This window comes from Rhipicephalus sanguineus, chromosome 7 (genome assembly GCF_013339695.2).
Source record: "Rhipicephalus sanguineus isolate Rsan-2018 chromosome 7, BIME_Rsan_1.4, whole genome shotgun sequence".
Taxonomy (NCBI): Eukaryota; Metazoa; Arthropoda; class Arachnida; order Ixodida; family Ixodidae; genus Rhipicephalus; species Rhipicephalus sanguineus.
The window spans coordinates 91,060,015-91,074,371 of NC_051182.1; the positions used below are offsets into that span (position 1 = coordinate 91,060,015).

At 50.0% G+C, this 14,357-nt stretch overlaps 1 protein-coding gene across 1 annotated transcript; it reads right to left on the reverse strand.

Annotated features, from left to right (window-relative positions):
* Nucleotides 1–3,060: 3,060 nt before the first annotated feature.
* Nucleotides 3,061–3,927, reverse strand: LOC119398840 (uncharacterized). Its single transcript, XM_037665658.1, has one exon. The coding sequence runs from the start codon at nt 3,925–3,927 to the stop codon at nt 3,061–3,063; it is 867 nt and encodes a 288-aa protein (XP_037521586.1).
* Between the last annotated feature and the right edge of the window lie 10,430 nt (nt 3,928–14,357).

A 14,357-nucleotide genomic window follows, 5' to 3' on the forward strand; every position in this document is an offset into this window, starting at 1 on the left:
TTAGCACCGTAGTTGTCCACCGCCGCCGGTGTCCGCAAACACTATCGCGCGAAATAAGAAAAAAAAACTAAATAAGAGAAAATATCCGGGATGGAACGAGGTTTGAACCTGGCCCTCTGCGCTGCAGTCGCCCAAGGCTAGTGTGCCTCGATGTGCGCGCCCCCCCTTAGGGTGTTGCCATTCTTTGAAGGGGCTGGTGCCGCCACGACGCCATTTTTCGCCCCGCGTCTCGTGCCTCTCAGCGCAGCTGCCGTAGAGGGGTGAGACGCCGGTAAGAAGCCGTGGGCTAAAATATGGCAGCCGCGCCGCAGTAGACGCCGCAGATGTCCTCACCCTGGACAAGACGCGCAACAAAACGCGCATCAAGGCACCCTACCAAGGCGCGACTGCAGCGCTGTGGTGTTGGGTGCGGCAGCAGGCCGCCTCCTCCCTATGCGCATCGCGAGTAGATACGAAACTGAGAAAGTATCTAAAACGTTGGCCTCCGTTATGTGATGGCGGTAGCTCAGTGGGCTAAACGCCCGCCTGCCAGCGTCACGGAGAGAGAGGTCGTGGGTTCGACTCCTATCAACGGAACTTTTTCTTCTAGTTTTTTTTTCTTTGCTATCTGATGGCGTTCGTTTTGCTGACGCACTCCAATGACTGAAATATGTTATGAAAGTCTTGGTAGACACCGGCATAAAACACGATACTGCCTAATGCGAATTCTGAACGCAGCTGTTAAGGTGTTTTGATGTGCGAAAAGATTGTGCTGGAGCGAATCTGCGCTTCTTCCACGCAATTTAAGGAGACTCCTTCCACTACATGACATTCATATAGTGTCTTTTTTTTTTTGCAGCAGTTTCAAGAAATAGCGCGGCTCTTTGGTAGAATACCTGCTTGCCACGCAGACGGCCTGGGTTCAATCTTCACTCGGACCCGAAAATTTTAAATGCGAAGCATTTCTTAGCGAACCTCTGGCACTTTGAGCGTTTCTATCTACGTATCTATCTATCTATCTATCTATCTATCTATCTAGCCGCCTACGTCTGGGTGCTCTCATGATCGCCTCCTTAACTTGGTGTAGACCAAAATTTGCGTGGGAGGGTAAGAGCATTTGGGGAATATCAGTGCCAGGTCAGGAAATGAATAACGTTAAAATCCTGTCGCGTACGTCGTCAAACCCTTTCCACTAGACACGTGTGGCACATACCCGTTTACCACAGGCCGCGGTGTACGGGTATGCGCCACAGGTGATTGACAGTTTATGTCTACCCAGGAACGGCGAGAACAGACATTGGTAACCTAAATGCTATAGCGTTAAGGAAAACCAACATCGGCACCCTTGACTCAACGAATGGAAAAAATGAAAATTAGGATCCCAGGAGGAGTCGAACCCAAGTATTCTGCGTGGCAATCAGGTATGCTACCACTGAGCCACGCCAGGTCTATAAACTGGTTTGCAAAAACAGCCTACACAGGCGTAATGGCGGTGCAACGTCAATTGTAGTTGTGGTGCTGGCTATCTAATTTTACAAGAAAGCAATAAACACTACATGATACTCCTACGATATGTACACTCCTACGATACAGGCGTCATATCAGATTAACATCTGTAGTTCCAGTGATGGCTCCGCTTTTATAGCAGTCTAATAAACATTACGTTTGTATTTCTATCGTTCAGCAAGCTATATTGAAGCATTGCTCGACCCGGAGAAATACATTAACGAAAGTTACATATGATATCCACATCACCGCACCGTAAAGTGCACTTCGTCCACAGTGTCCTCTTCGTTTCTTACGAGGATGGGCGATGGCCTTATGCTGACCGAGGATGATGCCAGATTAATTGACAGCCGCTTTCTACACTAGGCTACGTAGGCCACGTACGCCCAGGTAGTCTACGATTACGACAAACATCATCCACTGATGTTGGTCTACGTAGCACTATCCAGGACTACCAGCCTCGACGGCCTATACCTCACCAGCGCGAAATTTGGCTTCAGGTTCCGGCATTTCGCCGGCTCTGTCGACAGATAATTTGTCGACGAAATGACCGAGGCATCCACGAATACCAACAGCTCTACTATACCACATACTTCCCTAGACATGGACCCCTCGTCACCACGATCACGACCGGATCCTATAACAAGTCATGACCAGCTGCTGGTGCTCACTGATCACGGTGATGATGCCCTTGTTCAAGAACTGTCAAGAATTTCTTGCACACATGCACACGGGTTCGTGAAACGTGCGTGTGTTCTCGGGACATGTATAAGCACTATATATCAGCTTACCGCTTCTGGTGTTGGTAATACCCACGTTGCCATTGGCAGCGTTACCCAACCGCAAACGACTGGTTATGTAACACATATGCGTCCCTTCAACATGTATATCTGTGCGTATAAAATTTATACAAATCTTTAGCGTCATTTTGTAACGTGTCGCTAAGTAAACAAAGTTACGCCACAGTCACATACCCGCCGCATGCTTCGCATAACGTCGACTACCACGGTACGTGGGATCTGCCGAATTTTTTGTTTATTTTATTTGCATCTTTCTCGATTTTTCGGTCACGGAGAAGATGATGATCTTTAGCTCACAACTAACGACGCCGACACCGAAATTTCTGCGAAACAAGCTCTTTAACGCTATCGCGTTAAAATAGAGCCCTTCCACTACTATGAAGATGGAAGCCAGCGGCTGCGGCTGCCCGTTCTGCGGCGGAGGCTTCACGTCGTTTTCGCGCCCTTTCGGGCCTCTGCGCGCGTTGGCGCTCTTCAATTCCCGCTCTTCTTTCTCCGAGCCAACGACACGCGTACACGACATAGCGAGTACAAACGGGAACTGGTGATAACCGCGCTAGCGCCATCTCTTCGTCAGGCGACGAAGGGGCACAACGAATGGTGGAAAGCGCCGATTCTGTTCAGAAATAAGAAGTGGGGTTTGGTGTGAACGATAACTGTCTCTCGAAGAGGACACCTCAACCGGTACACACACGGGGAAAGGGGATGAAAAGGAGAGAGAGACGAGGAAAGACACAAAAGGAGAGCTTGCGGGAAGGTAGGTGGCATGTTGGGTTTAAAGCCGCTCGCCGAGGCCGGCAGCGTCGATGAAGGAGAGAAGGGCGGAAAGGGCATTACGGCGACGATCGCTGCAGCCGGTGGGAAAGAGGATGCCCTCCAGGGTCTCACAGGGCAAGCCGAGAAGGCGGTAGCGGGTGGCTAGCTGCTTCCTTGCACAGGCAGATGTGGGGCACTCGCACAGCAGGTGAAAAAGTGTTTCAACAGCGCCGCAGTCGATGCAAGCTGACGAAGGAGCTCCCCGCAGCCGCTGTTTTCGTTCCCCCGTCCATGCCGAGCCAGTCCGCAGGGAAAAGAGGAGGGCGCGCTCTCGCCGGGAGAAGCCAGCTATGGGGAGAAGAGGAGGGGGGCGTCCATCGGCGACCCGCTCGTCTGGGTGGTCGCGCTGCAATTCTCGCCGAAAATTACATCGCGCGGAATCGAGAGAGTTGGCGTATGGTGTCAATGGGGTCGCGGAAGAATGCGCCTGTTTAGCCAGATCGTCGGCAGCCTCATTTCCCGCGATGCCAACATGGGAGGGAAGCCACTGGAGTACAACATCACAGCCATGCTCCTGAACCGACCGCAGGCTGTGCGCAACACGCTGTGAAAGTGGCGAGCCGCGTTCCTCCTTCATGAGCTGTCGCAGAGCTGACCTTGAGTCACAATAAATCGCAGCGTTCTTGATGGTAGGTGACTCATGAAGGAGGTCAGCAGCCAGCTGCAAGCCAACGATTTCTGCGGTAGTCGAGGAGGCACAGAAGCTGAGGCGGCACTGCAGGGCTTTGCCGAGCTCAGGGGCAATGCAGGCGGCCGCAGCTGAACGGTCTCGTAGCACAGAGCCATCTGAATAGACTTGTGTTCTGCCGGCTAGGTCGTCGTGCATCCTGGCCGCAGCCTCCTGAGCGATGGCACAGTGTGGTGTGTTGCGCTTTGAACGTATGCCCGGCAGTTCAAAGTAAACACAGGGGCGCTCGCCGGTGTCGTGGGATCCAGCGCGCACAAGGGTGCTGGCTCGTCGACAACAAGACTATCGTAAAGGTCGATGATTCGACCGACTTGAGTGTTTGGGACAGCACGAAGTCGGGCGAGTAGAGGACCGGCGCCTGGTGCACGATGTAGGCGCTCCACGTGACACAGAGCACGCAGATCCGCTGTAAGCGACGCAGGCCACGTGCGAGTTTCTGCCAGAGTCTCGGCCACACGAGTATGACGAGGTATGCCGTGGCACATTCGGGTCACTCGCCGATGATCCCGGTCGATTGCACGCCACTGTGGGGCCTGAAGGGTGCAGAGAGGGAGAGCGTAGTGCACGACGGAAAGGGCCATTGCTTCGTATATGGTGCACGCGAAGGCGGGAGGGCATCCGTTGCCGCGAGCGAAGAGTCGACGGACACAAGACTCAACGCGGCAAGCATCCTGCCGAATGCGCCGCACCGCGGGGAACCATCGTAGACGATTATCAATGGTTAGCCCGAGGTATCGGACACTCGTTTGCCAAGAGATACTCGCACCGTCGAGCTGAAGGCACGGGAGGTGGCGGCGGGCTGCAGCACGAGGGTGAACAACGAGGGCCTCGGTTTTTGTTGCCGAAATTGTGAGGCCAATGTCTCTGATAAAGTTCGCCACGCACTGCAGAGCCATCTGCATCCGCCCGCGGACGTCAGAGCACCTCCGGGTAGGACCGCGCACGTAGAGGGCGATGTCGTCCGCGTAAATAACAGCGCGCACTGGGAGAATCGCCGTTTCAGGGAGGCACTTCAAAAGTGGTGCAAGCACCAAGTTGGAAAGAAATGGGCTGAAAACGCTGCCCTGCGGCACACCAGTGTGGATAGAACGCGGTGAACTGGTCGCCCCTCCAACGCGCACGGCGAACGTCCGGTCTGTGAAAGAGCGGACGTGAAAGAACGACGCCTGTGAACGAGCGTCCACGGTGGCGAGGGGCGCCGCAAATAGTTGTTGTACGCGTCGTTTCTTCCGCGGGCGCGATCCGCCAGGACCTAGCCACATTGTCACGTGGTCGTGAAGGTGGAGAAGGCCGCAGCAAGATTGGCAAACAAAGGCGCTTTACTTGGACGACCTTGTGCCCGGAAAATGAAAAGTAAACGTGCAAATGATTCACGCCGTATACCGATAGCGGCGAGAACAGTAGTCGGCTGTCGAGTAAGCTGATCATCGGCGGAACGCGTCGTCTTTCATACAGCAGTCAGGCGAACCTTCTAGCGTTATCGTTGGTGCTCGCGCAAGCTCTCGAAAAAACTTGACTATTCGCCTCCAGCGCGTAATCTTAACAGAATGATCTCTAACAATTGCGAAGCTTCGAAAACATTGCGGCGTGGTCTGCGCTGATCGTTGCTAACAAAACCCGAATACATCAAAATAAAGCAATAATCGCGCTTGGCAATGTACGGCTTAGCTGTAAAAACCAAAATCAATACATTCGGTTGCTGACAGGTAGTAAACAATACAATTGCCTTATAATCGAACGAGAAGTGGCTGTCGACACCACGTGAACACAGTGTTATGTGTAATCTGTAAAGATTTCTGCGCCGATTTTCTCCTACAGTAAAAATGTAAACAAAAGACGCGCTGCTAGCCGTTCTAAAAAGAATAGCCTCAGAAATTCAATGCGCGATATACAGGGTTTTTTTACACAATACAGATTTTTTAATAAAAAATTCTGTGACAGTCAAGCTGCTGTTGTTTTTGGCTGATGAATTCTATGTCGAGGCGGAAATACTTTCCCACAGCTAAAATGACGCTGACGCGGCTAATTAACAACAGCTCGTTAGTTAAGTTATTGATTATTGACTTCGGGGCATTTGTTTATCTTACAAAGTTGTGGTGCGTGTCAATTTATGGCATGCCTATCTTTTAGAAATTACAAAAGTTGCACGTAGTTCGAGATATTCATAATCGAATTTCAAGGGCGAAATCGAAACTGATCGCTCCCGGTGCGCACAAAGGAACACCGGAACGACACGGGCAAGGGAAGTGACGAAATTTGAGTGAAGGCGCGCCAAAGCAGACTCTGGCCAGAAAATTCGGCAAGCATTCTGAAATACCCTCGTAAACAGCTTAATGTTTGCGTCCGATGGGTGGTGCCCTATCTGTTTTTTTTTTCTTAAACTTTTTGCCTCGTGCGCCACCGATAGCGGCGCTGCGAACGGCGCTCCGGTAGAGTGCCTCGATGCGCGCGCCCCCGCTTAGAGTGGTGTCAGCTTTTGAAAGGGCAGATGCCGCCTCCGCGGCCTTGGCGGCAGCGTGGCCGCCATTTTGAATCCCCCGCCCGGTCACTTGTGCGTGGCGCGCGTGCTGTTTTTCGGTCGGTGCTCGTTTCCCTCCAGTTTTATGCGCTCGCTACCGTCACCATGGCCGGGTGTTGCGTGCCGCAGTGCACCAATCATTCCAGAAACGCTGGGAGCTGTATCGTTTTAGAAGATACGAGGTTTCTTTGAACAGTAAAAATCAAACGTGACAAGCGGCATCCGAAGAACACATTATGCACTTGCAGCGTAAGTTTCCGGCCGGTATTTCGAATGCACATGCAAGGATAACTTCTGCCGGTGTTAACCTTGCGTAATAAATGGACACACTGATATCAGCTACATGCTTAAAATGCTTTGGTTCACGTGTGCATGAATCCTGCATTTTTCTTCGCAAACATTCTTTACTGCACTTGATTGGTCCTGTATCTGCCTTTGATTTTTGCTTTCGCTATTTTTGTAATTTGAAATGTATCATGGAATATATTATGCGTGTTTGTCTGCAGATCAGATCCTTCTTTCTTTCCTAATACTAATTATTTGTGAGAATTTACGTCCCAATAACCCCGATATGATTATGAGAGGCGCCGTATATAGTGGAAGGCTCCCGAAATTTTTACGATCTGTTGTTCTTTAACGTGCACCTAAATCTAAGTACGCGGACCTCTGTCATTTCACCTCCAACGAAATGGGGCCGCTGCGGCCGGGATTCCATCCCGCAACCTTCGGGTCACCAGTCAAGCACCATAACGAAAACCACATCGGGTTCTTATTTTTTATATTACTTTCCGTGTTTCAAGTACGCCTTCTGTGCTGGTCTGATGCCCATGTATGTATGTGTGGAGTTAAATGTTTTTAGGGGCGAAGCTCCTTATAGCGGCACCCGTTCGTCCCCGTCGTAGTAGTGTGTAACCAGTCTTATACATATACATACATATACGGTGACTGACGGCGACGGGGACGGACATTTTCCAGCCGAGACTGTCCATATAATTGCTATCGCAATAATAAAAACTCACAGGCTGCCTTATGCGTTCGCTTAAGACGGCTCGAAAGCGAAAACCATCTTCTTCTTCTCAGTTTTTTGTGCACAAAGCGCGGTTTCGCATTGCCTCCAATGTCGGAGGCACCTCACCTGGTTTTGCACTGCCTCCGTGATCTGCCCACTTTTCACCAAGCTACGATGTCATGTGATAACGGCATCATATGACGTCACGCCAAAATTTGTGAAGTCATGATGACGCCAACACGTGACGGTTATTTCTCGTATCCCTCGTCCCCGACGTCGTGGTACGCTGATGCCGCAGACGCGGGACGCCGACGGCCAAATTTCGCGTTTGATGAGGCATGTAAGTCAGAAAATACGTCCGCCACGGTGGTATAGTGGTGACGGAGCTCGGCTGCTGACCCAAAAGTCACGGGTTCGATCCCGGCCGCGGCGGTCGCATTTAGGTGGAGGCAAAATGCTAGAGGCCCGTGTACTATGCGAAGTCAGTGCAGGTTAAAGAACACCAGATGGTCAAAACTCATGGAGCCCTGCAACTACGGCGTGCCTCATAATCATGTCAGGGTTCTGGCAAGTAAAACCCCATATATTATCATTATTAATAAAAGAGACAAATAAACGACGCCGTGCATCTGCCGCACAAAGTGTAAAAGAGTATCGGAAACACTCAATAATATGTGCATGCAATTGGGCATGCGAGAAAACCTGCAGATACAGAAAAAGAAAGTGCAGATACAAGAAGGAAAAACGCTCTGATACTGCGCGCATGCAAAGTTTTGCGGCATACTACTCAACAACGTATTCATCGTTTTGATAAGGACTCAAGGTGCAACTCGAGTGCCGATACAGTAGCGGCTACAGATTGTGAGCAAGAAATGTCAGCAATAATAATGATCAAGAAGCTTTCGTTTCATTTTAGCAGGATATTCCCACCATACTGCCACTCGGCCCTTTATTCTGTGTACAATATCTATGATGCCATTTATAATAAACGAGTAAATTGTTCGCAAACATGGCAAAATGAGCCACCTTAATCGCGCTTAGATAGCTTCGCAACACTAAATTGTGTGTGTTCAGATACACGTACTGCTGCTGCTGATATGTATACAAATACAAATTTGGAATGCAGAGCTTGCGAGAAAATTAAGTAAGGCTCTAGAGTTTGTCGTTTCCAGCATAAGGAAGAGGATTCGTTTTCAACATCACAGAGTCAACGTCTACCTCTAGCGCATAACACGTGCACAGGCCGTCAGCTTACATGAATTACATGCTTCCTTAATAAACATTTAGGCAACAACAGCAATAAAAGCTGCCGAAGCTTCAAAAAAAGGAAAGAAAAAGAGAAAGCTCACTAGCGTGCACTTATTTCTGGACGTATCCGCGCACCGCAAGCGCTTTGTGTAGCGCGTTTCGCATGCTGCCGAGGTGCGGCGGGATTCGCAATGGCGGCCGTCGTAGCAGACGACGCGCCTGTCCTCACCCTCAGCGGAGCGCGCGGGCATCAAGGCACCCTACGCTCCGGTAGAGTGACCTAGAATAGGGGGAGTGTCCAAAGCGCCGCGTGAATACATGGGAGGAGCGAGGGCCTTTTGCGGTGAACTTCCGCGCCGCGGCGCTGCCGTGCCGGACCCGTTAAAGTCCCTTGATCTAGAAAGTAGCGACACTCTCCTCCGCGCGCGCGTTTTCCTCCTCAATTCTCCTCGGATTTCTCCCCTCCCCTGGCCGGCGCGCTGCGCACGGCACGCTGAACCCTCCACTGGCTCGCCGCAGCCGCATTAAAATCACTGCGTGCGCTTGTTTAATCGGCCCCTTGAAGCGTCAAATGAGAACCTGTTTCTTAAGCAATAGTCATGACGAAAGTGGGCTTCCGATAGAACAAAGTGACAAATATATTTTTAAAGACGCTCCGGTATATACAAATAAGCGCTTCGAAAAAAAAATGAGTATATCAACTGGCGGCTGAGCGGTTTACCTTCCCGTCGCCGCCTGGGCTGTCCTTAACACGGTGTATTAACGCATATAATGTAACCAGCATAAAGTATAGGCGAGAATTTTTTTTCATAATCGTGGTCTTGATGAGCTAAAAGAAGGCATCCAAGAAGGAATGTGGTGGTTTACTTAAATTGGGCCAAATGAGTGAGCCCGAAGCCTTTTTGTGTCAATGCCGCTGTCAGACACGCACGCACACGATGCATGCACGCAGGCACACACACGCCTATACACACGTGATAAAGACACGCACATACGTACACATACGGACATGCATACACACGCGATACAGACACGCACACACATAAGATACACACGATCATACGCATGGGATACAGGCAGGCACGCTCATACACATGCAATATAGATACGCACATACATACACACGCGCCTACACACGTGTTATAGACACACGTGCGTGGACATGCGAACAGACACGCACGCACTTACATACACATGCGCATACACACGTTATATAGACACGCACGCACATACATACATATACACGCGCATATAGACGCGATACAGACACGCACATACATACATACACACGCGATACAGACACGCACGCTCATACATATATACACACGCGATATAGACGCGCACGCACATACATACACACGTGATACAGACACGCACGCACATACATACACACGCGATACAGACACGCACACTCATACATCATACACACGCGATACAGACACGCACGCACATACATACACACGCGATACAGGCACGCACGCTCATACCTACATACACACGCGATACAGGCACGCACGCTCTTACCTACATACACACGCGATACATACCGCACGCTCATACATACATACACACGCGATACAGACACGCACGCACATACATACATACCACACGCGATACAGACACGCACGCAGATATACACACGCGATACAGACACGCACGCAACTTACTACACCACCGATACACACGCTAGCACGCACATACATACACGCAACGCAGACACGCACGCACATACATACACACGCTATGCAGACACGCACGCACACACATACACACGCGATGCAGACACGCACGCACATACATACACACGCGATACACACGCACGCACATACATACACACGCAACGCAGACACGCACGCACATACATACACACGCTATGCAGACACGCACGCACACACATACACACGCGATGCAGACACGCACGCGCACAAATACACACGCGATACTGAGACGCAGGCACATACATACACACGCGATACAGACACACACGCACATACACAGCGATACAGAAACGCACGCGCATGCACAAGTGATACAGAGTATACAGACACGCACGCGCAGGCGCACGCATACACATACGTGCGTACACGCACAAACACCGCGAATACACAAACGCACGCACATGCACTCACACGTTAACACGTGCGCACCCGCACATACAAACGCAGGCGCACATATGCGCACATACAAACACGCATACACCTGCACACACCCGTACACACACGCCTGGAGGGTTGACGCCTGGAGGGTTCATGGCGGGCGTGAGCAGCTGAAGGCGCGCGAAGTTTGCTTGCGCTCGCTTCTCGTGACGTCAGGGTCACCTGACTGGGAGCTATCGCGCGTCGCAGCCATTCAGCGCTGCGGATGCGCCGGCTCCGCGAAAGAGAGGGTGAAAAAAGAGGAGGTTGACGGCGCGGCGAGGATGAGCCGGCGTGGATAAAGGAGCGTCGCTACTTTCCAACATCAAGGGGCTTTAGGACCCGTTAGAGTTACTGTATATGCTACAGTAACTCTAGGACCTGTGGACTTTCTCCGCGGCGGAAGCCGCGTCAAAGCGGCGAGCGTCTGCTACGCGCGTGATATCTTGGCCGCTATTAGCTAAACTTGTGTAAATTTGGGCAATGTTTAATCCTGCGTCACTGCAACATAATACTGCAGCGACTCATCACACAGAGAACGCGTTTGTGTGTTGTGAAACGGGGTTTTTGTATATATCCTTGCAGCTGGTTTGTCACCGCATTGGTCCACACTTCCGCGGCTGTTTGAGGAACGCATCCTGTGCGCACTTCATCGTGAGACAAGGCGCTTAGCTTATTTTCGTGTGGAATGACGAACGTCAACTTGCTGCAGGAGAGAATAACTGGAAATAACCAGGAGAACGTAGCACATATGCACGTAGTAACTATAGCTCATGCATGCTAACGCGTTTGCACCCTTCATATCCTATCTTTTATTTCGTGCATTCGATTTGTTTTACAAGGCTGTCTCCAGCGCTCTGCTGTTTCAAGCAAATTCATGCGAAGCCGAATGTGTCAGTCGGCGTGGCCGAGGTACCAAAAGTAAAAAATTACTCGCGTAACTCGCGTCTCGTTCACTTGGTATACACGAAAATTGCCAAGGAGGGGCACGAATGTACGTATGCCCAACACGAACGATAGGTCATGACATCACTAACGTGACATGCTTGCCATTTGCGTAACGACTAACAATAATAATATGGTGTATGGCGAGCAAACACGCTTTCAGCCAGAAATAATTCTGACGATGTGTGGTCTGACGATTTGTTTCCGTCAGGTTATAAAAAAACGTGGTGGTCACCAATATCGATGTCAACATGTTAGACTCACCCATACACTTTGAAGAACTGACCGCATAGGTAAAATGTGTGCGAAAAAATTACATGAAAAAAAAAAACATGGTCTCTTATGCATTCGCCGGAGATGATTCAAAAACGAAAGCCATCTTCTTCGTCAGTCGATGCATTGATCCTCCCTCGCCCCTCTCCGAAAGCTTTCTGCACATAACGTGGTTTCGGACTGCCCACAGGATCGAAGGCATTGCAAGATTTCTGCACCTCGCCTGCGTTTACATTGCCTACATCGGGGGCCGATCACGGAGGCAATGGAAAGCGACCATGTCATGTGATGATGTCATCATATGACGTCACGCTGAATGACATCATAGTGACGTCACAAGTTCTGTCGACGTCATCCCGTGATGATTTTGTGCATCACTCGTGTTGGCTACGCGGGACGCCGACGGTCAATTTTCGTGTTTGATGCGGCATCTAAGGCTTTAGCGTTAAAAAAAGACAAACCAAAGAAAACGAAACGATAACAGTGCAACATCGTGTATGCCTCACTTTATGTTACGAGCGATCGCCCGAAAACAAATGTGATTCTCAGTTCAGAGCAGCTGATTGTACGCGTCTGCGGGACAAAAGAGGCTTGCTTTACCCGTCTGGTCATCTCTTTATATTTATTCAAGAGACGAGCAGACTTGCTATTTAAGTACTCCGGAGCTTCAGCACGAAATTGTGGTGGACGCCATATTGAGGTCATCAGGAAAAAGCGAGAAATTGCGGTCGGGTGTCCTGTTGGCGCGCACTCAACTGCCACAGAAACAATTGTATTTTATGTAACTACTCGTCTACATCTTTTTGTAAAGTCTCTGAACCGGGCGAACGCTAACCTCCGAGAACCGTGAAAACATCTGATGAAGTTGAGAATGAGTTGTTTGAAACTGTTTTCATTTCGTATGGTGAAGGCTTGAAGCAATGCACGCATCTCGCGCGAACGTTTCATACTGACGTACAGCGATCCAATGCAACATGCAACAATATATATATACATATATATATACATACATACATACACACACACATATATATATATATATATGTATATGTATATATATATATATATATATATATATATATATATATATATATATATATATATATATATATATATATATATATATATTGTCGCGAGAGGAAACGACACACAGGGAACTCGAAGCGACCAGCTGTTTACTTTCGGCCACAACAGCCACCAACTTCTTCTCTCTCTTCTTCTGCCACCACTAGCGCGTGGCATTACCCTCTCCCCAGAAAAAAAAGACATGAAAACAGACAAAAAAGAGACAATAACAGTGAAAGCGTTGCCAAAAAAAAAAAAAAAGAACGTGTCTGTTGCACAGCAGAAGGGCGAGATAAAAAAAATGGGAAATAACTGCACAATGGTCCTGAAGGCAGGCTCCGCACCACAAAGTGCGTGACTTGCAGTCAACGGGAATGGTACGGCTTCATCCTGGAGACATGAACAACATCCGAGGAGCGTAGCCTACGGGAATGGTGCGATGTGTCTGCTGGGACAACTTCGTAGTTGACTTCACCGAGGCGATGAAGAACTCGGTAGGGTCCAAAGTATCGGCATAACAATTTCTCGGAGCGCCCTCGTTGACGTATGGGGATCCAAACCCAGACTAGGTCGCCAGGCTTATACGTTACAGTTCTATGATGGGTGTTGTACCGGTGAGCGTCTTGATTTTGCCGCGACAAATGCGTAAACGTGCTAGCTTCCGGGCTTCTTCGGCGCGCTGAACAAATACGTCTGTATCCGGGGTAATCGCGTCCGGCGGAGTTGGTTGTAGCATGACGTCAAGCATCGTAGTGACGTCGCGGCCGTAAACCAGACTAAAAGGAGCAAAGCCGGGTGGTTTCCTGAAGCGCAGTGTTGTAGGCAAATGTGACATATGGGAGGATTTCGTCCCAGTTCTGTGATCCTTGGCGACATACATCGAAAGCATATCTGCAATTGTTTTGTTAAGGCGTTCGGTTAACCCGTTGGTCTGCGGGTGGTACGCGGTTGCTGTTCGGTGTGTCGTACCACTCAGCCGCAGGATATCTCGGAGCAATTGTGCCGTAAATGCCGTACCACGATCTGTGATGATAACAGCGGGGGCACCGTGGCGGAGAACGATGTTTTTGACAAAAAAATTAGCCACATCGGAAGCAGTTGCTCGCTGAACGGCTTGGGTTTCGCAGTATCTAGTCAAGTAGTCGGTGGCGACGACAATCCAGCGGTTATCAGCTGAAGATTTCGGAAACGGGCCGAGTAGATCCATCCCGACCTGTGCAAAAGGTGCGTGAGGGGGTCGTACAGGTGAAGCAGACCAGCTGGTTTCATCGGTGGATTTTTGCGGCGTTGGCAAGCTGTGCAAGTCTTGACGTACTGCCTGACGGTTTTTGTAAGTTTCCGCCAGTAGTATTTCTGCTTGATCCTCGCCAGAGTA

What these genes read in the sequence shown, in the direction of transcription:
- LOC119398840 (XM_037665658.1), bottom strand. Translation starts at nt 3,927, where the DNA reads ATGCACGACGACCTAGCCGGCAGAACACAAGTCTATTCAGATGGCTCT.